Raw genomic sequence first — 26,888 nt, 5'->3', positions numbered from 1 at the left:
TGTGTGTGTGTGTGTGATATTGCTTTGAGGCCAGCAGATGGTGCTAATGCTAATGATGTTATTGGAATGTTATTTTTTCTTCTCCGTTAATCTAGTTTAGTTTCCATTTGAGATCACATATTTCCAAGGCTTTCACTGCATAACATTCACATCATGATCACACAAACGCAAGGCAACACATTTTATTCGAAAGGCCTAAATGGCATTAAGGTACAGCATATAAATACTGGCGATTCCAGAGACAGTCATTACATAATAACATTATAGCATTCTTTCCTTTACAAACAATACATTCATGATGTTTTCTCTGGGAAATACCTCACTTTAACGAACTCAACAGAAACTTACAAAGCTAAAAGAATACAAAAAGTCTCTCAGTTGAATATGAGTTAGTGCTATCTTGTTAGGGCTTTTCCATACCGAAACCTGAAGCAGATGTTTCTTTCTGAATACATACAGTAGCTAGCTGTTTTAGCATCATTAGTCATTCAGTACTTAATGCTCTATACTGAATGTGGTAGATTACATTCCCTGCATATACAAGTTTTTTATTTCAATAAATAAATAAATAATAATACAAACATTTGCAAGGCATGAGATCCAGATAACTACAGGAGTCGATCCAGTATGCACATACTGTGCGAGCTCTCGGCACCAAACAAGGCTGTGTATACCAACAGTGATTAGACGTATCTGGGGGTAAAGACAAATCCCAAATCCCAAATCCCATTCTTACTATTCTTTATGAGATGGTTATTTAACCATGATTGTGTCCAGGATCTGCTATTACAAATCCTGGTGGCAAAGCAATATAGTTCATCTGATATGCAAATAAAAGGCTACTCCTTTTACAAATAACCTCCTAAAGGAAGGTGTGTGTGTGTGTGTGTGTGTACTTGTGGTGTGTGTACTTGGATGTGTGAAATGCACAAATTCCGTCCTATCCTTTTACTTTTCTATTCACTCGCCCTCATGTTGCACCAAACTTGCATTTTGTTCATTTTTTAGTGGAACACTTACATTTGTTTCTTCATCTGAACAGATTTGGAGAAATTTAGCTTTACTTCAGCTGCTAACCAATGGATCCTCTGCAGTGAATGGGTGCCGCCAGAATGAGAGTCCAAACAGTTGATTAAAAACGTCACAGTTTAGTGATCCACTAAACTCCAGTCCAATCAAATAACGTTTTGTAATAATTGAATCAAGATGTTTTTAATTTCAAACCATTGCTTCCAGGAAAAGTTTTAGGTAATAAACATCTTTGGTTTCGGACAAACACAGCTTTTCACTGGACTTGAGTTATGTGGATTAATGTTTGGTTCTATCAGCTGTTTGGACTCTCATTCTGACGGCACCCATTCACTGCAGAGAATCCAGTGGTGAGCAAGTGATCGAATGCTAAATTTCTCCAAATCTGTTTTGATGAAGAAATAAACCCATCTACATCTTGGGTGGCGTGAAGGTGTGTACATGTTCAACAGATTGACTTTTTCGGATGAACTATTCCTTTAAAAGTCAGTTTCTGACAAATCATCACACAGAACAAATCTTCTTTTACATGATTTCTATTTTCGTGTTCCACAAAAAAATTTAAAGCATTTGTTTTTGGACTGACATGAAGTTGAGTACTATTCCTCGAAGAAATAAAGCACTAGCAGATTGATTTACTGCCGTGTTTTTTCATCATTATCACTTCATTCAGAAACAACTGCTCCTACAGTTCACACTCTCTAATACCTGCCAGAACACACTCCATGCGCGAGCCACAGGATCTGCCACAGCTCTGAAGAAAGCTGATTTTAGCATTCAGAAACGTCAGGTTTGTTTTTTAAAAAAAGGTCCCTTAATGGTAGAAGTTTTTCGTACGGAATCAGAAAGTTCATTAGTATTTGACTTTTCCAGGAACTTGAACATTCACTCCGCTATAGTCCACCATGTACATGGGCCACTGCTGAAAAAAAAGAAAAAAAAACCCTATTAACAGTAGTCCAGTTAGTAAAAATCAGCCATTTTGAAGTTCAACATGCAAATTCATTTGAAAGAACCCCATGTTCATGGTCTAATTGTGCAAAAATAATCTGTGTTCGAAATATTTTGTGTTTTAACAAAACGGCTGTAAAATGAGCCATTCATCAGTGGTTCTCAGTTCCAGTCCTCGCGACTCCCTGCTCTGCACTTTTTGTATGTCAGATTATAAACATATTCTGGGATGAAAATTCCTTTTATGACGAATAAAAAGAAAAAAAAAGAAACCAACTCCTCTATAATACGTTTGCTTACCATGACAGGAATCTGATTGGTTGATAGTGTTGAGTCTGCTCCAGAAGGCATGGATGCTTGACTGTTGTCAAGTACTCGTTTACGTTTGCGTCGATTTGTAGACACTTCTTTACCTTCTGCAAAAGAGCATGTACACATTTGCGCTAATTTCCCAAAAGTGAAATCAATTCCAAAAGTGAAATACAAAGTTTGAGAAAGCTCTTACCTTTATTACAAGATTGAGAACACAACTCTGTAAAAGGCCTAAACAAGGGCAAAACCAATGAGCTCAAACAACACTTAAACAAATGAAGTACAAGTACTAAACACAGCAAGCATTGCTCATGCAACACAACCACAAACCATTTCTTACACAAGACTTACTGTAGAGGGGTTTTGATGTTGATGATAATTTCATCTTGGGCTTGCAGGATTTTTTCCAACCGAACTATGTCATAAGTATTAGGATTCCTGAAGGGAATATCATCGGGAAGTCCACACACTTCCAGTGAGCCTGGATTGGCACGGATTAATTTGTATGGAACAATGACTGAGCGGTCCAGACCCAAAGCTTCACCTGAACATCAGACATCATCACAAATGAAGCACTCGAGTATTTTACGTTTGCACAAAGGAATAAATCAGTTATTAGTAATTAACATACCATATTTTTTATTGAAGAGCTCTTTGACTTGTTCCCTTAATATCACTTTCTCTCCCATCCGGTTGACCTCATCTTCTTCTGATGGACAGTGATGAGACAAGTTTACTGACAGATTCAACATTAAAGTACATTTTTATGCTAGCTAGTCATAGTAGATAGATTTGACATGGATTCATGTTTAAGCCTAGACTTATCCTGCATTATTTTCCAAAGAAAATATCTAGGACATTTGCCGTTTTATAATAAACTTGTTTTATTAAATTAAAAAATTTAATTTATGCATTTAGCAGACGCTTTTATCCAAAGCGACTTACAGTGCATTCAGGCTATCAATTTTTACCTAACATATTTTATACTGTTGTAATATATTTTAGAGTATTACGAACGATTCAACTAGTGAATGAAACAATTTTGTAGTAATGCCAAATTTTCTTATAGTGAAAATAAGCCTGAACATCAAAGGATCTCAGGATCTTACGTTTACGCAACAACGGTGTAGTCAAAAACGGAAACGTTTTTAAAAAGTGCACGTATACACAACAACGTTTTCAAAGCGATTCGCGTTTACACATATATGTGAAAACGGCCAAAAACGCTGTGTTACAATATGCCGTATGTTTATAATGCGTTTCTGCTGTTGGTTGTAATATTGTTTAAGTAAATCTACACTTTGCTGAAGAAGCGTTAGCAAACTCTTGAGCAGCAACAACAGTACCGTGTACTCCGACATTGTTGTGTATGTTTGTTCACGCTTGCCTTTAAAATAGACATATACCTCGCATGTATACACACCGAACACGTACTGTACTACGCACGCGCAAGACGTCACCGTTTTCAACTGTAGTGTTTTCAAAAATGTGTACTTTTCAGTCCCCAAAACGCCATTATCATGGAAACGAACAAGAAAATGCATAAAAAAGTTTCCTGTTTGTGGCTAAAAACTTTGTCATGAAAACAGCTCCACAGTGTACAGTAAATACAAATTTTACTTTTCAACTGCTGTATATTTGAAAATTGAATACATTTATCTAAAGTGGCCAAAGACGCTGTGCAGCCCGTCAAAAACGGTGACACCTTAATTGATTATAGTAGGAATGATCTAGTTAGGTTGCACCACAATGCTCTGCACTTCCAGTGTACAAATGGATACTTGTGCATTAATTGCAATAAATAACTGCAACACTAAATCTATCATAAATGATGCCTTAACCTTACCACTTATTGGGGTGAAACCTTTCTTCAATATTGTTATTCGCCGTGGTGCTGGCAAAGTAAAAAGGATTTGATTAACTTATTTCCCTGAGTAGTTCAGCAAAAATATAGACAATAAAATAAATAAATAAAGCAGTGCTATGAAATGTTCACAGCTTACCTGGCTTGGGAATAAGCCCTTGGAAAGGTCTGAAAAGATAAGAAAGACTTTGGTAATTCTCTGGGATTTCCTCATATAATACACAAGTTAATCACTTTTTAGTTGTTTCTTATTTAAAAAGATTTAAAAGTTGGAAAGCTCTTCAAAAACTTCAAAAAGCGCTTCACCTTGTAATGCTGAAAGAGATCTTGTCGGCCACCGCTAATATCCTCTCTAGATTCTGTGAGCCGAAGGTACAGGGTTTTCTGAAGGGGATGCCAGGGGGCAAGCCCTCGATAATCACTGAGCCGGGGTTACTCTTGATCCTCTTGTAAGGCACTTGCACAGGATACTTAATGCCCAGTGCCTCGCCGTATTTCCTGTTGAACAGGTCTTGGACCTGCTCTCGCAGAGTATTCGCCAAGTCGATACGGGAGAGCTTGGCCTCTAGACTGTCTGCGGGCAGAACAATGTTAGAAAAGCCAAGGGTTTAGCGATAGCATATCGGGAAAGGTTAGAAGGAATGCAGTTTTGAACGTGAACTGGCATCCAAAACATGGCACATGGATCAACTGAATCACTTCATTCAGTCAAAATGTAATTAAGTCCCAAACTTATCGTGTACAACACCTGATAACTTAATCATGGTGTTACCTGAGAATCCTGGTCTTTTAGAGGCAGGTCCCGGGTCATCTGATTGGTCTTTGGAGTCAGTCTCTGCTGAACATTTAATCAAAAGAAGCATTATATAAGATTAGTAAGTGATATTCTGGCTAATACAGAATGACAACATATAAAATGGAGAGTTAAAAACAAAACAAAACAAAAACCCTGCAATGGACTGGTCATGCATCCTGCAAATAAATAAAAAAATTATAAAATAAAATAAATAAATAAAATAAAATAAAATAAAATAAAATAAAATAAAATAAAATAAAATAAAATAAAATAAAATAAAATAAAATATTAGTTCACCTGAATCGGAGGTTGTTTTAGAGACACCTTCATGTTTGACCTGTTCTGTCAACAATTCTGGCCTGACAAAATCAAAAGAGGCACATTGTTGTTCCATCACTTCTTCAGACACTCTAGTGGTTTTATGCGAATCTGAACAAATTTGTTAAATCATTTTAAATGTGTTTTGTATGATTATACCTGTTTATGACAAATGTAATCTGACTACTGGCGGCAAGAATCTTCTGAAGTTTTGCTGCTCCAAAACAGTTCGGTCTTCGAAAAGTCATCCCTTCTGGCAGCCCTGTGACATACAGGTCATCTGGATACATCTGGAACTTGGAATACGGCACTTTAGACGGTTCAGGCAGACCGAGAGCCTCACCTAGAGCAAGAAGAGAGAGATGATTTGACTTAATATAACAATTGTATAAATGATACCCAGAAGTATTTGACTGGTTGACGGGCAAATATGCAGGCTGCTGTCACAGTTGATTGTAAATCATGGAGTGAGTAAGTCCATGACTCACTGTACTTGGAGCTGAACAAGCTCTCGACTTGATTCCGCAGCTGAAGGATCATCTCTCCGATGTCTTCTGGGGAAAGGGAGGACAATCACACCAACAGCCTACAATATCTAAAGACCAAGCTGAGTGAGCTTTCAAACTGGAGTTTTACCTTCAACAGCTCTCTTGAGCCCTTGTGTTGTAGACTTCGGCGTTAAATCTTCTGCAGAGATACAAACAGGATAAGATTAACATGAGTGTAGCACATGGGAAATATTCCTGTGTGTATGATTTGATGGTGTAACGCCTACAAGCTTGCAGGAGGTGTTTTGATGATTAACTCACCTGTGGTTTACTCCAGTGACCATTTGTGTAATGCAAACTTCAACATAACAAATCCAGTGTTATTAATTATGAGTCAAAACGCTTCATCTGTGAATTAATATGAACACCAGTTTCTACACCTGACTCGTGTATAAAAACTATAAAAAATGATAATAAAATTAACCAAATGTTTATAAATAACTTGCAAATAATAAAATAAAGCCATTAAATGATTTGAAAATACATAAAACTGTAATAAAATATTATATTTATATTGTTATTATTATATCAAATTCTTAAAATAAATTGTAAATGCACTATTTTTCAAATGTTTGGGGTTGGCAAGTCTCTTATGCTCACCAAGGCTGGTATTTATTTGATCAAAAATACAGTAAAAACAGGAATATTGTAAAATATTATTACAATTTAAAACATCTACTTTCTATTTTCATATATTTTAAAATGTAATTTATTCCTGGGATGGCAAAGCTGAATTTTTAGCAGCATTACTCCAGTCTAATTTGGTGCTCAATAAACATTTCTTATTATCATCAATGCTGAAAACTCTTGTGCTGCGGTTACATTTTTTGATGAATAAAAAGTTCAAAAGAGCAACACTAATTTGAAATAGAAATATTTTGTAACATTATAAATGTTATACATCCTTACTGAAAGTATTTATTTCTTTAGAAAATCTTACTGACCCCAAATGTTTGAACTGTAGCGCACATTCTGTATAAACCACACTTTTCTAAAGCCATTCCTGATTAGTGAATAAGGATTTTTCAAACTCCTTTAGATTCAAACTGATTCACTAATGAATCATTCTGACCAAATCATTTCATGGAAAAGAGCCAACTCAAAACATCTGACTCTGGCTTACCTCCAAGGCTTACTGTAAAAAACATCACCAAAAATACAAAATATTTTATAGCATAACTAAAAAAGCAAAACAATTAAAAAATTCCATGATATTTCAAATTTTTCAATAGCAAGGTTTCCTTCCTGTTAAATAGTGTACATACCTGTACATCAGAGCAGTTGAGTGTTCATATCAACTCACAGTGTATTTTTTATATAGTAGGGGCGCTAACACTGGGAGTCTATTTAGGGAATTCTATGGGATGTGGGTAAACTAGCACAGCACTGGGAACAGGTTTGACACTTGATCTGACTCGGGTGAGACTACTGTTTGAGGAAGACTGGGGTATTTTGATTGAACTCTTGTCTTACCACATTTGAACCTATTTTTTTAATCCCTGGTCAAAATATAGATTTTTTTGTATTTCAACTGCCGCTGTCCTGTTTCAATCTTCACAGAGGTTCGTACTCATGTACAATTCCTTTTGCAAGATTAGGACATGGTTTCTCCACACAATGCAGTGGCTTAATCAGCACTATTAGTCATATCCATGTTGAGCTTAAGCTCACTGAAATGTCTTACAAGAATGGACTTGGCAGTTCGTTAGACGTACTCACACATGTACATGTAAAGATTATGAGACTTGTAGGAGGGCAGGTACAGACCGGGGAGAGGGATTTGTAACTGGATGAGAAATTAGAGGGGTTATTTTAGAGGCTTTGATATGTCATATGTTTGGGATTATCTATGTACTACCAGAGGCACGTGACTGAAAAGATGGATGTGGAACTACATTCAGATATAAGGTAAGAAGCTACCTGCTACAGGCTCCTTGGGACGACAGAGGTCAGGGGTCACCCGCTCGGCCTGAGGCTCACTTAGCTCTTCTGTACAAGTATTGGACTCTGAGATGTAGAACATGAGAGAAAGGCGAGAAAAGAGAAGTTGGATGTACATTTAAAACAAAATGAAACGTCATTCAAAGTGCCTTAAACTTTGATAATATGATGTATTAATCAGGGTTTAATCTATGCTGCTAAAACTGTTTAATACCTTTCAGAATATAATGCATTGATTGAATCATCCACTATGAGGCCAGTGAGAAAAATAAGTCACTATAGTTAACCAAGGCTGCATATATTTGATCAAAAATGCAGAAAAGGTGATAATATAAAGTGTTGTTACAAATGCGAATCCTATTACAATTCAAAATAATGGTTTTCTATTTGAATAAATTTTAAATCATATATGGAGCCATTACTCCAGTTTTCAGTGTCTCAAGATCTTTCAGATGACAATTTATTATTTTTATCAAAGCTTAAAAAAAGTTGTGCTGCTTATTTCATTCATTTTTTCAGAATTATTTTATGAATAGAAAGTTTTTAAAGAACTGAATTTATTTGCTATATATATATATATATATATATATATATATATATATATATATATATATATATATATATATACACACACACACAGACACAGTGTTAGGGGTAATGCATTACAAGTAACGTGAGTTACGTAATCAGATTACTTTTTTCAAGTAACTAGTAAAAGTAACATTACTTTTTAATTTACAAGGAAATAAAAAAACTTTTCAATAAAGTAATGCCAGTTAATTAGTTCTTGTTTTTTTATTGCTGAGGAGCGGTGAACCTTCTTCTCCTGCTTACTACTGTACAGACATGAATTCACATGAGGTTTATTCATTACACTTTTTGGTATGAAAGAGCTTTTACATTTGCAAAAAATAAAACTTCTTATATTAAAAACAATCAAGTCCTGTTCATATTTAAAAAGTAATGCAAAAGTAACGTAATGCATTACTTTCCATAAAAAGTAACGAGGTAGCATAATTAGTTACTTTTAAAAGAGTAACACAATATTGTAATGCATTACTTTTACTTTCCCCAACACTATGTGTGTATGTGTATATATATATATATATATATATATATATATATATATATATATATATATATATATATTGTAATATTATACATTTCTTTACTGTCCCTTTTGATTATTCATCCTTGCTAAAAGAAGTATTAATTTCTTTAAACAGAAAAATCTTACAGACTCCAAAATTTTGAACAGTGCTGTAAATTTTGTATAATCCAGTGATATTTATAAAAAAAGTAAATAGGACACAATTTGATTTTAAAGTCAACATGATGCAGCATTCATTGTCCTTCCGTAATGTAACATACTTCCAAGTTAAACAGGGTCTCTGTTTGTCAGTGAAAATAATGTGCACTACTGAAGCGAGGGATATTTATAACATAAATAAGGTTGGACGGTAAAGAGGAGGTAAAAAGTGATATTTGTTTAGAATTATGTTTTTCAATATTGTTCATGCAGTAATTTTGCTGAAATTTGCAGTTCATGTATATGATATTCCTCCAGCTCAGTATATGATGTCCTGCCTGTCCTCAAAGGCTCAGATCACTGCACAGCAGGGTGGAAAATGAGAGCAAATATTTTTAAATCAGAGACACACTTCCTCTCTGTGAGTAAGTGAAATATGCTAATGCATTCCCATCCAGCAGACCTACAGGGATTTCATGCTGCTTTAAACTTTTACATTTCTGCACAGATGATTGTTGTAAACTAACAAAAAAGAGAACAAAACTTGAGGTGCCAGGCTGAAATATTAAAACTCTCAGCGTGAGCTTTACTATGGGGCTGGGAGACCATACCTGGCACTGTCACCTGGATAATTTCACCATCTGGGGGCTCCGTTTTGATCTTTTTCAAAGGCAGACAGTCCCCAGATGGCCCTGAAATAATAAAGCATATTGGTTTATTTAGAATTTTACGCTTAGAATATGTTTTATAATCCTAAAACTGCAAGGCAAAAGCCAAAGCTGTATTAAAATAATGAGTGGACAATCTACCTGCTTCACACTCAGCCAAAGGACTGACACAGGAGCTTGTTGATCTGAAACAAAAACAAGATTTCCTTCAGCATTTTGTACACAAATGCATCTTTACTAGTTATTTCTCTATTATTTTCTTAATCACAAGAAAAAAGAAAAGAAAATTGAAGGCCAAATGCAGAACGTCTGACACACTAGGCCAGAAGTCGAAATTTCTGATTTTAAATTAGCCTTGGCTAATTGTTAGCCTATAATATAATAAAAATATATTTTAAAAAATCGATGCAAACAGTGAATAATAACTTGCTAATTAACTCTCCCACTGATTATTATATACAAGCACAGTGTTACATGAGAAGTGTTAAATCTGTATACGTGGCAATCAATATCTACAACACTTTTTGTTTAAAAGTAAAATGCTTGCAATTATGTACCCTTTGTTTACTGGGGAAATGAAATTGCAAATGTTTATTTATTTATTGTATGTTTGTTTGTTTATTGTCACATTTCTTGGGCTTTTAATCCAGCCTTCGTTCAGACTGCAGGCAAAGTGACCCAAATCAAAAAAAAATTCCAAGAGCAGTGTGAACAGCACAAACAACATAGAATTATGGTTAAACCTAAATGTCATTCAAATTATTGAGGCATCAATTAGTGCAGACTTTCCTTTATAAACTATATAAAATGAACAACATTAACAAATGTAAACAACAGAGATAACACTTAAATTAACAGGGGTTAGTCCAGGCTTTCTAACATTCATAATTAATGAGTATGTGTAATTCCATGTATTTTATGTACAATATATAAATAGTTTACCGAGCAATAGGTTGTTTTAATTATAGTATAGGATAACTGGTTAATAATAAAATGTTTTGTCTCTGATTTCTTTAGTTTTGCCGGTCTGTTTAATACAAGCCTGAAGACGTATAATTGCATGCTTGGTTATCAGCATATAGAAGCAATTAAATAAGCAAGCGAACATATGAAAAAGTATACTACAAGTGATATTACGCCAATTATGGGCAATCAAATACAGCAGATATTGCCTAATAAACATATAAATGAATTCAAACATATTATTACTACTTAATAGAGTTCTCTAACACAAAGTAGCGTCACGTTAGAAAGTGAATGATGATTGGTCATTTTACTGTCATTCTGGTGCTGGCTTCACATCTGAGTGGCTTGTCTTAAAGAGGAAGCATAAATAAATTAAATTAAATTAATTTATGCATTTAGCAGATGCTTTTATCCAAAGCGACTTACATTGCATTCAAATTAACAACTTTCTCCTAATATGTGTTCCCTGGGATTCGAACCCCAAACCTTTTGCTTGCTGACGCAATGCTCTACCACTTGAGCTACAGGAACACTTAAAAATTTTAAGATTTTACATAAATGCACAAAAAAACATCGGCCACACGGAAAGTTTCAGTGACCGATATTTTAAAAATTCCAAATATCAGCTAATATATTGTCCACGGCGATATAACGGTCGAACATAATAATATCAGCCAAATTCACATCAGACTTTTACCTCACACTAGATTGTCATACGTCACATTTCTGCCCTGACACGATGCACTCCAAAGATTTTACACAACGGTAGTTCTTTGGTCGCTCAGATAATATGGAAGATAATCATGACGCAAGCCAGAGGAGGGACAGTGAGCTGTAAATATTATTGTGACAGCAAAACTTTATGGCAAACTTAAAAAGACTTTGCTCTCTTTCTCTTCATCCTTGTCTTCACCCTCTTTATTGCCTGTACATTAAATCATCTTGGTATCATTCTTTTGGACATACTGGTCACTTTGAGGCTGTAAGCAATCCACACTGATTTCGGCCAGAAAAAATATGCTGTGTACAGCCAAACAAAAAAATCAGATCTGAGCAATAAAGCAGAAATGAGCTCTAAGGCTTGCAGTGTGAAGGTTTCAGCAGAGTTTCAGGTCGCATTTTCAGCTGAAATTTCTTTCCTAGGGGCTGAAATTTCAGTGTATGGCTACAGGAAAATAAAAAGTCACAATCTATCTTAGAAAATACAGATATTATGCTTCTGTGGTAACAGGAAAGGTAAACTGGTACCTGCTACTGTGAGTGTTGCTGACCAGCTCTAGAGAAGAGCTTGGGACCCTGAGGCCATCTGGGAATCCGTCCTCAGGGGCGGCACCATCCTGTTTGCCCTCTTCCTTGGCTACTTTACCAGCAGCTTGCAGAAAATGTTTAAATGTGCTTAATGTTGTAACATATCATTGATTTCAATCAGAAATATTATTTAATAAGACTGAATAAACCTGTCTATATAAGGTTAAACGAAAAAAATGTATTTGTTAAAGGTCAGGCAAGGTATAAATAGCTCCTTAGGTAACAACAGGACATTTCCAATTCTTACAGTGCAAAAACAGGTACAGTGTTATGTAATAGCAATGCTATTACATTATAATAAGAGCACTAAATAAACAGGAGCCAAACAAATACTGGTTAAGGAAATGCTTACCAGTAAAAATTCGCTCATCAAACATTCTAAGAAAAAGAAAAAGAAAATTGTGAGTTCATGTGAGCCATAAGCATATTGAAACATTGAAATGCTTGTCTATGCAGGTCTAGTGCCAAGCAGCAGGAGATTTCCTCATTACGCCAAATCAGCGGCTCCATGCTGGCTCGTGTATGGCAGTGGTTACCACAAACAGCATGACGCTCCACTTTGGATGCCTAGTGCCGGTCTGCCAGATGGCAAAGACGACCAGACATTTTTTTTTTTTTTTTTTTATGAAGCAAATTAAAAATGTTGTATATCCAGTACCAATATCTGGACTCATATTCAGTAAGCCACACAGTTAATTACATGACCAAAAATGAGAGGTTATCAGTAATTAAATCTCTCACACTGTCATCACATGTTGAAACTGAAAGAGCTACAAATCACACTGCCACTGTTTCTGGTTGAAATCTGACTATGCTTCTATTCATCTTAATTCACTCAAAAGTAAATCTCTCTTATCAGGTCAACATTAGTTCTCCAACAAAGGGATGTTTAGATGGAGTTTCAAACCTTCTGACAACAAAGCGGACAGCATGCCTTTCTTCCAGGATCCGTTTGAGTTTAGGCACACCGTAAGTGCAGGGTCTCTTGAAGGGAATCTTGTCTGGAATTCCAATGATCTCTACCGCCTCGGGATCACAGGCGATTTTCCGGTATGGCACAGGAACCATGTGATCCAGGCCTAGCGCTTCAGCTGAAATGAACATCAAACAAGTGATAAGTTAAAGCTGAAGTATGTGATACTCTGAGCTACTAGCATCGCCAAATGGAATCTAAACTATTTGAAATGGTATTACACAGGTTTTTAAACAATCCCCTAAATGCCATTGGTCAAACAAAAAAAGGTGGTCCCGCCCCAAACGCACACTATTGGTTGAACCAGTGTTGCTGGTTGTTTTGACAGCACACCTTTCAAATGAATCAACCAACTAATGGTTTACTTACAATCGTTTACATATTAATCTGGAATAAGAGAAAATACTTTAACCCTATAAAGTGTACTGTATTTTCGATCCACACATTTCTAAGGCCAACAACTCAGTTTTTTTTTTAAGGTTTAATAAATTAATAAATATATAAAAAAAAAAAATTGTTTGCACTAGTATTTCATATGTCATGGTTAACACTGAAAAAATGACATGCTTCAGCTCAAAATACATTTTTATTATTAATATGCAGTATTTTATTGAAGGCTGTGAATTCTGCATTGTGACTTCAGCTCACCATATCTACTGTTGAAGAGGATCTGAACACATTCTCGAAGGGTGTTGATATCCTCAGTCTCCCTGATGAACGAATCCCATTTTTCTGTGCATGAAATACCAAAAAAAAAGTATAATGTAACAATCAGATTTCATATGTCCCCTATTAAGGCAAAAGCAATAATGTCACAGTCTCCATTAACATTATGTGAAATATATTTGCATACACTGAGGTTTTCCTCAGTACTTTTAGACATAGAAGACAATTAAGGCAGGTCTTGACTCTCTGTAGTCACTGAAGATCTCATGCTGATCTTTTGAGAGGAACAGACTTTGCTAGCCCAGGTGACCTGGCTAAACTCCCGTTACTACTGCCCACTACGCCAAGTTCAGCTCTCTTTATGTCTCACCCGCCTCTAGAAAATACCACTCATATATAAAGAAACGTCTGTGGATCATTAGATATGATTGATTTATTGTCCAGACAGATTAACAGTTAGAGTGGTTGTGTTTTCTTACTGGGAGGGATGGTTCACCAAGTCATTATTTACTCAAGAGAGAAATTCTGATGAATCGTCATACCATGTTTTTATAAACTAAAGAACAGATTATAATAAACACATCAATATGTCATGCTCCAAAAAAGGAGTCCAAATGACTAGTTTACTCTATCTCTTTAGTCAAAGCTTTGAAACGGTCTTGCCTTGAAAACTCAAAAGGCAAAACACAACAAGCACTTGGCACTTCTTTTATCGAGCACTGATCGTTTTTGAGATTTTGTGCTATTTTGTTTCTATAATTCTCATTTGATTCCATAAATCTTTTTTCAGACTAGTGTAAATGAATCGTCCAAAATATAAATAAAATTATTTATTTTATGACAATTGTCAATTTGCTTCTGTAGAATTTCAATAATAATCTGTAAAAGCTGTTTTTTTTTTTTCTGAAGGTTTTTACAGGGTGGAATGTTAATATATAATTCGGCTGGTTTACATAAAAGTATATTCCAGAAATTAACTTGGTCTATATCCCGTTCTAGATATATACACTGATTGGGACCCCGAAAACCCACTGAAATGAAGGCCAGCATGTCCTTGGCCAGACACTGTAATGGTGAGTACAGTCTGTCGCCCACCTGATTTTTCATGCACTATGGAGAACAGAAGGCGCTTGGAGACATGGATGCTGGGAGGACTCTGAGTAAGATCCGCTGCCAGCCCTACTCGCTCGCCTGGAAGAGACACATACAGTCAGAGCAATAAGCTCAGAGTTAAGTACATAAAAAAGAATAGGGCTGTGCAAAAAAAATCAAATGCGATTTAGTAAAGATGCTCCTGTGATTAGAAGTATATCTCCAGCACGTGCGTTCAGATCAGGGTTGCCAGGTTTTCACAACAAATCCTGCCCAGTTGCTTCTTAAAACTAGTCCAAAACTAGCCCAATCGCGTTTCCAGGAGGTTCCTCGATTATAAATTGCTTACCGGAGTTAAAATATACATTTTTTGGAAGGGTTGCCTCGGTAAAATTCGCATTTTAGGGGCTAAATATCACGTTATTGGGTTGCTTCAAACTGCGGACATGAAAAACAACCACAGACTTGGCAACACTGGTTCAGGTGGAGCGGCAGTGACTACACAGAGCCTTAGTCTACCGACAACTAACACAAAATCGTTTTCAAAATTGACAAAGAATCGCCTGCGATTTTAACATCGATTTTGTGTAGATTGTCAGTGGATTACGGCTCTGTGTAGTAAATGCCAACCGTTGTTGCCAAATCTGTGGTTGTTTTTCATGTCCGCGGGTCAAAGCGACCCCAATACAAATATAACGTGATATTTAGCACCTAAAATATGAATTTTACCAAGGCAACCCTGCTAAAAAACTTATAATGTAACCTCGGGAAGCAATTTTTATCGGGGAACCTCCTGGAAGCGCGATTGGACTAGTTTTGGACTAGTTGTGAGAAGCAACTGGGCAGGATTTGTTATGAAAACCTGGCAACCCTGATCTGAACGCACGTGCTGGAGATATACTTCTAATCACAGGAGCATCTTTACAGATGAGATGTGCATGAAAATCGCATTCGATTTTTGGCACAGCCATAAAAAAGAACCATATCCATATGGTTCAGCACCTACACAAGTAGTATCACACATCATTAGTGCACCTCTAATTTCCATAGAAATATACTGACAGCCAATGTATATAGAAGAACACCAGGAGGCTCTTACCATTGTCAGCACATTCCTTGGCCTGAACCGCTTTCTCGTCAGCGGACGGCCACATGCCCAGCCGCTCTTTACCTATGCTGTGCAGTGATGTGGGCTTCAGGTCCAGCTTGCTGTCTGGGTGAGGCTGGGAGGACATGGGCATGCCGTACAGGAAGCTGGAGAGCATGGAGTTGCTAGCAGACGCTTCCTGTGTGGAGGGTTTGACAGAGGCGTGGTTGCTTACGCTCTTTGAGGCTGAAGAGTGATGGTTGACTTCCGGACAGGATTTGGCATCCCGAGAGGGTTCCTCTGGTGTTCTATTAAAACACACACACACATGGTCTTTGTTCACTGGGTGCTGATAGTGATGATAAATGATAAAACAATGATATAATTGTGGTAATTTCTTCTTCTTTAAAAAAAAAACAAACAAACCAAAAAAACTTTACTTTACTTTTATGATTGCAAATGACTTACATAAACTCCTCACACCAATTATGTTTTTTGAATGAAAGCAGTTATTCATATGATCTGTAAACCATCTGAGATCTGACAATAGAGTCACTCATTATAAGGTCAAACATGATATATATATACAAAATATGATAATGATATATGTCTTTTATGGATCCTGTAATGACTATAGTGCTAAACAGGTAAATCCTTCAAAAGTTCGATTCTTAAAAGTTTTTGATCAAAGCTTTGATCAAAAACACAATAAAACAGTAATATTGTGACGTACTATTAAAACGTACAATAACTCTATTCAAATATATTTTACAATGTAATGTACTTCTGTGATGACTAAGCGGGATTATCAACAGCCGTTATTCCTGAATTCAGTGTCACATGATCCATGATGACTATTACAATCTTACTCACCCCAAACTTTAGTACAGTAGCGGTATAAAAACACATTTCCATTTTGTCAGCATGTTTTATATTTTATTTTACAATTCTGTCATGCAGAAAATTCAGACCTTGTGTGAACAGGCCTTTGCTTTCTGCCCATGACACCACAAGCATATTATAAAGAATAAACTAGAAGAAGACCTTTTGACAATGAAGCGGATGCGGTTGCTCTGCTCTAAGATCTTCATTAAGGTCTTGGTGTCGTATTCTGAAGGCTTTCTCAGAGTTACACCATCAGGCAGGCCGTAAACAACCACTGAGCTGGGCTCCTTGAGAATCCAGTCATAAGGCACAGGGACCAGGCTGCTCTTCCCAACAGCCTCACCTGAAACACATTACATCGCAGTAGATAAACATGTGTTTTGATTTGAGCCAAAGATTAAACCTCCTTTATCTTTCCTTTTTCCCCTCACGTAATAATGTAGAGAAAATCTTACTATAAAGCACGCTGAACACCTCCTCCACCATCTTCCTCAGGACGAAGATGTTGGAATGAGTGTCTGGTAAGGCTCTCTGTCTGCTCTGCTGCCCACAGTCTTTGCTAGTCCTGCTGCAGTCCACATCAGGAGCTTTGGCGTGGGAGTTCATGGCGGTCAATGCTTGCAGACAGGACACTTCTGTGGAATCAGAACAACTAGCTGTTAAACATTTCTACTATTTCGTGCAGGTTACATTCAAAACTGTTGTGTTCCAACTTTGATTTCATGTTAACTCACTGCAGAACTTGTGAAAGTCTGTCTGTATTTCCTTTCTGGAGTTTAGGAAGATTCTCCCCTTCTCTGTTCCCACAGCGATCACGCTGTCTTCATGCACAGTGACACAGGCCACCTCAGCATTGAGCTTAGACATGGCAGAGCACTGCAAACACAATTCACTTCAAGTCATCCACCACCAAAATTCTGCATAAAACACACATTGTAAGTATCTTTAAACTCAGAGCGGGTGACAGTCTTACCACAGAGTCCAGGGCAGACACTAGGCTGGTGAGGATTTCTTGTCTGGTTGACACTTGGGGAACTTTGAGCTCTGGCCGAGAGTTGGTCCTCATCCCATCACAGCCAAGCTTCCGTATCTGTGCCATTCTTCTGCAGGAAGAGACACATAATAAAACACACTGTGACTGAAATCCAAATATAAATATATAAATATAAAATGAATTACTCATTAACTTAAAACTAAAAACACAAAACAGCTGTGCCACCAAAATACTGGGTTACACTTTATTTTTAGTTGTCCTTGTTGTAGTCTAATTACACAAGCAAATTCTGAGTAATATTAATTAACAATTTGTACTTATTACGGTTATGTTATCACTATAGTAAGTACATGTAACGTGTAACAAGTACACAAAAATAAATTGTCAGCAAAGTTTGTTATCAGATTTTTAAAGGACACCATAAAAATGATGCTATAAGGGAAAGATGTACAGTGAAAAGCATCTCTTGCTATTGAGTTGACCACAAAGGATAGACAAAGAAACAAACACTTCAGTGTTATCCAATTCATAAACGTATGAACCACTCATCTGAAGTAGTTTTGTTCATGAACTCACTAAATAAGAGAAGGTAGTTAATCAGCATTTGTCTTACTGAACTGCATGCTATCATTACTTTCAATGATGTCTGTCTTCGAAATGAATTGATTTGTGTACTCGAGGTTTCATGAAACTTGCAGTTGCTTAATAATTATCATTATTTCTTTAAGGAAAGCTTAAAAATGAAGGCTACACTTTTAATGTACATGAGCAATATGGTTTGTTTATATGTATGTTGTTTGTATATTATTGCTATTTACGATTATGAACATTACATGGCCGCTTCCTCTAACCCTAACCTAGAAAAATGTGTGCTCTTCAAGTGTTTGTGCAGAGTGTGGAAGCTGAATAGTAGTGCGCTCACTGCATGACACTGGTGCAATCATTTGCATTTAACTTAAAATACTGTCATTTTGCTCATACAGAGAAATAAATTTTTCTAAATTTGTAAATGTATTTATCTTTCGGTAAATTTATTGGTGTGCACTCACAATAACAAAATAATTGTGCTTTTGTAAAATAATGAAAGCATCTGCCTCTGTGAACTTGAGCAGGTCAAAAAAATGTAACCGAAACTCTGTGCTTGCCTCACAGACATTAAAAATATATCTATAAAAAGAAAAATGTCTACTTTTAAATGAACCAATTCATATGGAAAACAAATATTTTCAGATTATGTTATCAGATTATGTAATTAATACAAACACGCGATTTGTCAACTAATTGCTCAAAATGAACGGCAACTAGTGGACTAGAAATTTTTTTAGTCAAGTTCAGCCCTAGTTTTTGGCCAAGTGCATCCAGGATTTTAATTTGGGTGGATCCCAAGCGAATAGCTATTTCGAATAGGAAACACCGATATGCCGTATACGCTGATTGCGGTTTGCAGGAAGCACAGACATGATGAGAAAACATTAACAACTAATCATAATTAATGGACTTACAATAATTACGTCCAAAAACAAACCGATATATTTTGTTAATTATATTCTAAAGGGTAAGAAGGCTTCAAGCTCCCCATTAACTTAAAATATGTTCAGCTGTACAAAATGTACTGAAGGATGGAAAAACCTATAAGAAGCTTTGGAAAGTGATAGTAATACCCTTCCCTGTGCTAATACACCAAAATCCGTCACACACATGTGAAAGTAGCTAATTACGATAAGCCTTTGTCAACCAATTAAAGCTAGCTCAGATTATTGCCGTAAAACCCTTCATCCTTAATTTGTTCTCCTTGGAAGCAAGACAAGGCCTGGAAGCATGAGCCCTCTAAAGTGAACTACTTTACCCATCCCCCTCGACAGATCCTGAATCCAATCTCGATTTCAGCCACGTCTGCTCTGAACTACAAAGCTGTAAACTTGAGTACGGACTAAACTAAGGTGGGTTTTTGAAAAAAAAGCACAAACCAAGCTATGGCTTAAAGATGAAAAACAATAAAAACAGAAGCAATAACGGATGTGAGCTGAAAAAACTAATAAATATATAACGCAATCCTAATTTCGGGCCTCGTGTTCACATGGCAACTGCAATCCGTTTCCTTGGAAACTAATCTCGAGGCATGTGAACAATGCAGCTCCGGCCTTTAATCTCTCCAGACACTGGGAGCCATTATCCAAGCCTCCGGGCAAAGCCAAAACCACAGACTGCACAGAGAGAGCCCAGTACTACTATTACTCATCTGAAAACCTCCTATAAATCCTGCTGCAGCTCAAAGCCGGATGCCTCTGCCCGAGCGTAATCTTACATACAACATCTGAACACCAACACCTTATATCTATAGTTCATTTCGGATTCATTCAAACAGCCAAATCTAATTCACTACTTAGGGTCCTTGAAAAATAAAGCTACACTGTAAAAATTATTTTTAGAAGTTGTAAATCAAACAAAGATTACTTGAGTATGTTTTTTCAGTATTTCTACTTCAAAATTTCAAGTTTACTTCAATATGTTTCTTGCCATTTCTTAAAAAATGTGAAAAAGGAATTTCGGAATGGAAATAGTTTAGAGGTAAATCCAACACCTATATTTTTATGTTTTTTAAGAGTATGTTCTGCTGCTTTAGTGTAATAATGGACGTCAGAATCAGCACAATTTGTGTTGCACATTCAAGAAGTTTTCAGACAATAAAAAAAATACTTTTACAGTTTATGAAGAAAATGTGTCTGCATATTCAAAACTTTGTCACTATTTCAGGTTTTGCTATAAAGTGATCTGGGTTTCTCCTTTGAAAAAAAAAATCAGCCACCATTTTTTTTTTCTCATTCTATTTTGTCAATAGACAAAAAAAACATTTCTGCATTGAACATTAACATATAAAGTTCTACTCACATTCAAAATCATATTTAATTTAGGGCTGTCAAATCGATGAATCGCATCTAAAATAGAAGTTTGTGTTTACATAATATATGTGTTTGTGCTGTGTAAATTTATATATATACATAAATACACACATACAAGTATATATTTAAGAAAGTAGTGACAGTAGTACACACGCATATATTATATTATAATATATTAAACAAACTTCTGTTTGGATGCGATTAATCCAATTGACAGCCCTATTTTAATTCAGCGTGTTGCTTGCCATTTTGAATTTGAAACACACTTGACATTTCTGAGTGAAAATTGTTTTAAAGTAAATGTCTTCCATCGGCACGACTTGAATTCAGGATGAAGTTTTCAGACCTTAAAACAAACTAAAATGAAAAATTTTATGAAAACAATTTGAGCAGCCAAACTTTCTTCCTCAGAACACAAAATAATATATGTTGAAGTATGGTGGTAAGCAAACTTTTTTTTACAAGAAAATGCTATTTCAGTCTTTCTACTTCAAAATGTCCTGTTAAATTCAATGCATTACTTTAGCAAAACTTACTATCAAATTCTAAGAGAAACCTTTTTCAAAGTAAATCCAAATTACACCATACACCAGTGGTTGCTTTTTTCAGTTTATGTTCTCATACTTTAGCATATAATGGATGTCAGAATCTACACAATCATGAGTACCCATATACTGATGTGTAATTAATTGTAAAATTAGCAATTTCTGAGTGAAAATAGTTTCTACACCAAACTGTATCCCTTTAAAGTTTAGGATATTCAGGATTTTAGGATAAGGATATTTCTTAATCTTACCCGCAGTATGAGCGATAACAATAACAATGCTTGCCTTAGAAAATAATCTTGTGTTAAAAAAGTCAAGGTCGTGTAATGGCTTCATCTTGACACTTCTAAGTTAAACAAAACTCTTTGAAGAAGAAGAGATTGGTGAGACTTCCTCATTGAACAGGCTTATCCTATCTGCAGGAGAAACTACTGACACCTTAAGCTTCATGTATAAATGACTTGTTTTGTACTCTACACTAAGCTTCCTTTGCAGTAGCCAAAAGACATGAGTTAGCTATAACAAACATATTTTCTTAGGGTGAAAAAACACAAAAAAAAAATCAACTGGTGACACTCCTTAAAAAAATGCAGGAAAAGTAGGGATCCAGACTGACATGCTTAAATGCTCAGATTAATGACTTCCTCCTTGTTACGAGTCCACCCAGCCAAAATGCCGTTTTTTTCATTCACGCTATCTGAGATCCTCAGCTCGAGGGGGGAAGCATAATGTAGCCGCTCCTTTACTTCTTGAATTACTGCCTGTATGGTGCTTAAAGATATTACCGGCATCTCAAGAAAGGGTAACGTAGTTTTTATGAGCCGGTTTGCCCTAAGAGGCTTGTGGCTCTGCCATTGATACACAATACTTCTGCTAATAGCCTTTATACAAATTCTGCTCACAGATCCCTTCAGAAACACAACTGTATCTAAATCGTTCGGCTCAAAGGCTGAGAATTTACTTTTAATTGGTCCTAATTCCTTTCACCCTGGACATTTTCCCCAAAGGGCACACAAACATGTTGCATCGAGTAAACACAAAGCGCGGCCTGCATGGGAAGATACTGCCCTGATTGTGATCCGCTTCTGGAAAGATTCAGTTCTGTGCTTCAGATCAAGAATGTTTTGCTGCTGAAACAGATAACTTGGTTACACCCGGCATATGGGAATATGTGGACTGAAAGACCCTTTTAAATTAAAGCCAAATGTCTAATTTACCTTACAGATAATACTGAAAGCATGATACTTTGATACTGAATGACTGCCATATTAATATAAAATATTTGCATGCTATCCCAAGGTCATTTAAAGAATACCATGATACTATGTCTGTAAAATAATATAATTTTTGTAAGTGAAGGACACTGACGGTAGATTCAGTAGTACTCTACTAGTGATATCTAGGTCTGTTGGAGTAAACCAAAATTAAACACAAATATTAAAATGCAATGAACTATATAATCAAGATTAGTTAGGATTACAAAATAAATAGCTTTATCATCTTTTTAAGTGTTTCTGCTATAACATGTATATGTACACTGAAAACCCTGTTTGAAAAGAACCTGATCATTATTAGCTGTGAATAAACCAGCTTTTTAAACCAATTTAAAATGACTGTGTTTAAAATAATTTACCTTGAAAGAAGTCCTGAAATAATGATACTCTGAAATATAGCATTGTTCTGAATGATTGCCATATTCATATACCGCTGTGTTTACATTCGACTCAAAGGAAATTGAAAGAATACTATGCACTACTTCCATGAACATGGTACTTTTTCAGTAATTCCTCACCAGTGTTTTGTATGTATTTACAAGTTCTGAAATCAAGTTACTTGAATAATTGCTATATTCATACATAATTGTATAATTGTATTTACAAGGTAATACCAAATATGACTACATAAAATATGGTACTTTTGATTGTACTTGTATTCTTGGCATCATATATATATATATATATATTTATATATATATATATATATATATATATATATATATATATATATATATATATATATATATTATAGTGGTGGGCATAGATAATTAATCTAATATTTAATCATAATCATATTTTTTTTTATCTAGATTAATCTCACTGTTATCTTGAAATTAATCTAGATTAATTTAGATTAAAATGGCTCATTCGAATTCGGCCAAAGGCATTCAGAATATGTGTTACCCAAATAAACAGTAAGTCTTTGAGAAGGGGTTTATCAAGCAAGGTGGTGCATTAGAAAAGGGGCTCATCTCCTGTTTCCAAAATGCATCACAAAGTGCTTGAAAAAGCTCTAAACTAATTCCACATTGCACAAGGTGCAAACAACATTACGCCTGCCCTGTTTCACACCAATGTTTAAGTTTTTTTCAAGTTTGTAGGTGTCAAGGTACAGAAACCATATAATTAAATGTAAAATAGCACTGGATAGTCTTCAATGTAAAAAATGAAATATACAATCGAACCTACATTTATTCAGACACCTCCAACATTTCTCACATTATTACAATTTTGCTATATATATAAAAAATTATATCTGGTGTCTGAATAATTTTTGGTTTGACTGTTAAAACTACAAAGTAATTCATTCAAGAGCAGTGAGTGATTTTCTTTCATTTTCTTGGATTAACATAACAGCAGCCAGTAGCTAAATAAGGCGATGAACGCATCCAATATAATACACATCGCATTTTTTTCCTCAACTGTTTACTTTGACTTAAGAAATAACTGACAGTTTTTTCGAACATAATTTCCAAGGTGGATATTTTGACATATTTTTGTATTTGTCGGCACAAGAGCAAAAATAAGCAAATTCGATGTTCAAGTGTTTTGAGACGTCTTTCTCTTCACAGAAGAGAGCTCGGTTCAGTGTCGCTGTCCGTGATACGCGTCTCTCTCTCTCTCTCTCTCTCCGCACCGAACACAGCACGCGAGTAACCAGCTACTCCGTTCAGCTTTTCCGCGTCTTGTGTTTGGATGTTTTAATGTTTAAATCGACAAGCGGTAAGGCGTTAAAACATGTATAAAAGATAAGTTTTTCGGGACGATGTGCAGCAGTGGCCCGTCAACTGTCCTGAGCATCTTTTTAGGCTGGCCTCAGTCAGTCGGTTATATAAAATATCAAGGTGAAAGTCATCATAGCTTGCTTAGTATAGACCCAGCTCTCAGCTATATTTATATTAGTGGTGGGGCGTTATCGGAGTTAACGTGTTGAGTTAACATGAGAGTCTTATCGGGCGATAAAAAAAATATCGCTGTTAATCTATTATCAAAGTTGGGTAAGGAGCTGGGTCTATACTAGGCGAGCTATGATGACTTTCACCTTGATATTTTAGCGTGGATGTATACCTAGCCGAATCTGAAGGGGGCGAGAATCAGCCTTCAAACCTGTGTGTATGCCTACTGTGAAATAAATTACCACATCAAACGTGACGTGCTAACATGGACGCAGCTAAAGCCGCCGGGTTTGCTTCAGGGAATTTTTTTTTTTTTTAAAGAAGCTTCCCAATGCAAACCTCGACAAGACGCACGCCTGTTTCACACATACTCCGTCTGCAGTGTGTATGCAGTCCTTGTGCGTTACGTATGTGGTGCAGAAGCAGCACGGACTCATTGTGCTTTCACACAGGACACGTTTGCAGTTAACTACTCAGTACGTGAACGATCGCTGCACTGCTGCAGACGCACCGCTCCTGGAACACACTGACGGACCGCAGCCGCGTGAACGCTGGAATCCGTTAACATGGGTGCGTAAAAAAATACAAAACACATATGCACTGCAGATGGAGTATGTGTGAAACAGGCGTAAGGTTGTAGAATTAGTTTACAGCTTTCTCAAACACTTTGTAAAGCATTTTGGAAACAGGAGATGAGCCCCTGGTTTAATACACCACCTGTCTTGAGAAACCCATTCTGAAAGACTTAACGTTACTTTTAGTCATTATTTTATTTGGGTAGCACACATATTCTGAATGCTTTTGGCAGAATTCAAATGAGCCATCAAATTTTTTTATCTAGATTAATCTAAAAAATTTGATCTATGCCCACCACTAATATATATATATATATATATATATATACAGTTTATTTTAGAAATATTGGGAGAAAATTAATTGTCTTGATAATATAGATAATTTGTCCAGTGTTTGTTCTATACAGTTCAATCACACTTCTGCTGTTAACTTCCTAAATCAGCCTACATTTTAGCAATAATTTTCCATATGCAGTCCAAGGTATGTGTGTCTATATATATATATATATATATATATACATACATACATACATATATATATATATACACATACACACAAAACTGTACAAAACTAAACGTGTTATATATATATATATATATTATATATATATTATATATATATATATATATATATATATATATATATATATATATATATATATATATATATATATAAATAAAACACTTGCAACTGTGGTACTGTGTCCGCTATAAAATCTGGGTGCAGACAAACACGGACAGTTATTACTGTTATTAAGTCATTCTGAGATAGTTCATGTTTCAGTTACAAACTCACAGAGGGACACATGACATAAATCATAAACTCTCATTGTCTCCATGAATGGATCTGACAGGCGAGAAGACCTTCGAGGGAAACCGAGCAAGTGTCGAGACATGTGATATTATTACTCAGCCGCAAACTTGAGTTACTGGGACACATTCAGTTATGCGTAAACTAAAAAAGCAGTCTACACAGTAGACACAGATTAGCATAGGTGGATTTGACATTGTAAACATGACCTTCTCAGGTTCAAAAAAGCGTCCGTGACCACGCAAAGCAACCACAGCGATTTTTTTTTTCAGCGAGTATGAAATAAAACCGACTGAGTGCAATTTATCAGCCGGCCAACAAAACAACTGCTCTATTTCAGCAAGTTGCTAGCACGCAAATTGTGTTGCCATTTTTACAGGACAAACAAAACGTGCGAGTGGCGGCTACAGTTAGATAAAAACGCCGAATGCAAAGGCGTTTAATTGTTATCTTATCCCAAACGTGTTCTAACGCGTGTTTATTTCATAAAAGCGTGTAAAACATCGCGTCGAGAGGCACAGATTCGCGTGCGGAGCGTTAGCATGATAGCCAGTGTGCTAACACTCCTAGCCATCCTCCTCCCCCTAAATTATAATCTGTAATTTCACTTTTTCAACATCCATAAAAAGTCACGTGCCCAAAAACTATACTCGCAACGTTACATTTTTCCCCATACATATACAAACAGAAGTATCTTTAATCCTTACCGATTTCCCCGTGTTTAATTGCCTTATGATGCCAATCCCGGAATAGGTTTATTCTCCGTTTAATCCAACGGTGAGAGCTGAATTCCCATCTAAAGAAAGCCGACAGCGACTTTGTAAAATGACATAATCTCGAATGGTTCGTAGTCTGTTGAAATGCAATCCGAGGTGATTTATTTGATCAGTTTGGCCCGTTTTCTTTCTGTTTTCTTTACCGGAGGAGTGTGTCCCCTTTCCCCCTCTCTTTGTTCTGTAATCCAGTAAAATTGAAAGTCATTCGCCTCCGCTAATCCCAGCCCAACTCAACAACAGCATCTATTGGCTGTCATTTACATACAGGATTAAAGCACCGCTGGAACAGCACGCGCAGACACTCGCAGGACAAATGTGTGCAACTAACTCTTTTGACATTGGGACTGTAACATGTCTATTTTTCTCTCTGCCCCTCGCCACAGCCCCCCGTTATTGTTGCTTTATTTTAAGAGGAGCTAGACCGTTGGAAAATGAGCGCAAACCGTTCACCTGAACACCCGT

The 26,888-nt window shown here is 36.1% G+C and overlaps 1 protein-coding gene across 3 annotated transcripts; it reads right to left on the bottom strand.

Annotated features, from left to right (window-relative positions):
- Positions 1-168: 168 nt before the first annotated feature.
- On the bottom strand, positions 169-26,888 carry LOC127995503 (general transcription factor II-I repeat domain-containing protein 1-like). 3 transcript variants are annotated; one of them, XM_052591879.1, is made up of 27 exons: positions 26,358-26,888; positions 17,627-17,756; positions 17,388-17,529; positions 17,109-17,288; positions 16,813-16,996; positions 15,781-16,076; positions 14,685-14,780; positions 13,572-13,655; positions 12,858-13,041; positions 12,303-12,328; positions 11,891-12,014; positions 9,818-9,861; positions 9,620-9,700; positions 7,739-7,825; positions 5,907-5,957; positions 5,759-5,824; positions 5,430-5,613; positions 5,250-5,311; positions 4,929-4,991; positions 4,463-4,730; positions 4,296-4,324; positions 4,139-4,186; positions 2,924-3,001; positions 2,644-2,836; positions 2,486-2,523; positions 2,281-2,396; positions 169-1,951 (listed from the first exon to the last, which is right to left on the bottom strand). In XM_052591879.1, the coding sequence occupies exons 2-27, from the start codon at positions 17,750-17,752 to the stop codon at positions 1,883-1,885; spliced, it is 2,919 nt and encodes a 972-aa protein (XP_052447839.1). In that variant the 5' UTR covers positions 17,753-17,756; positions 26,358-26,888; the 3' UTR covers positions 169-1,882. The 3 variants fall into 3 exon arrangements, with proteins under 3 accessions (XP_052447839.1, XP_052447838.1, XP_052447840.1); XM_052591878.1 differs by having other exon boundaries at positions 4,929-4,994; positions 26,358-26,886; XM_052591880.1 differs by having other exon boundaries at positions 4,929-4,994; positions 5,759-5,821; positions 26,358-26,886.

The sequence above is a fragment of the Carassius gibelio genome, chromosome A5 (assembly GCF_023724105.1).
Source record: "Carassius gibelio isolate Cgi1373 ecotype wild population from Czech Republic chromosome A5, carGib1.2-hapl.c, whole genome shotgun sequence".
Classification (NCBI taxonomy): Eukaryota; Metazoa; Chordata; class Actinopteri; order Cypriniformes; family Cyprinidae; genus Carassius; species Carassius gibelio.
Note: the sequence above shows the minus strand (reverse complement) of the source record. Positions and strands in the feature narration are given on the sequence as shown.

Coding starts and splice junctions, on each gene's coding strand:
- LOC127995503 (XM_052591878.1), bottom strand. CDS start 17,752: ATGGCACAGATACGGAAGCTTGGCTGTGATGGGATGAGGACCAACTCT. Junction 5,312..5,429: donor ATTACATTTGTCATAAACAG/GTATAATCATAC, acceptor TGATTTTGTCAG/GCCAGAATTGTTGACAGAAC. Junction 1,952..2,280: donor CCAATCAGATTCCTGTCATG/GTAAGCAAACGT, acceptor CTTTTTTTTCAG/CAGTGGCCCATGTACATGGT.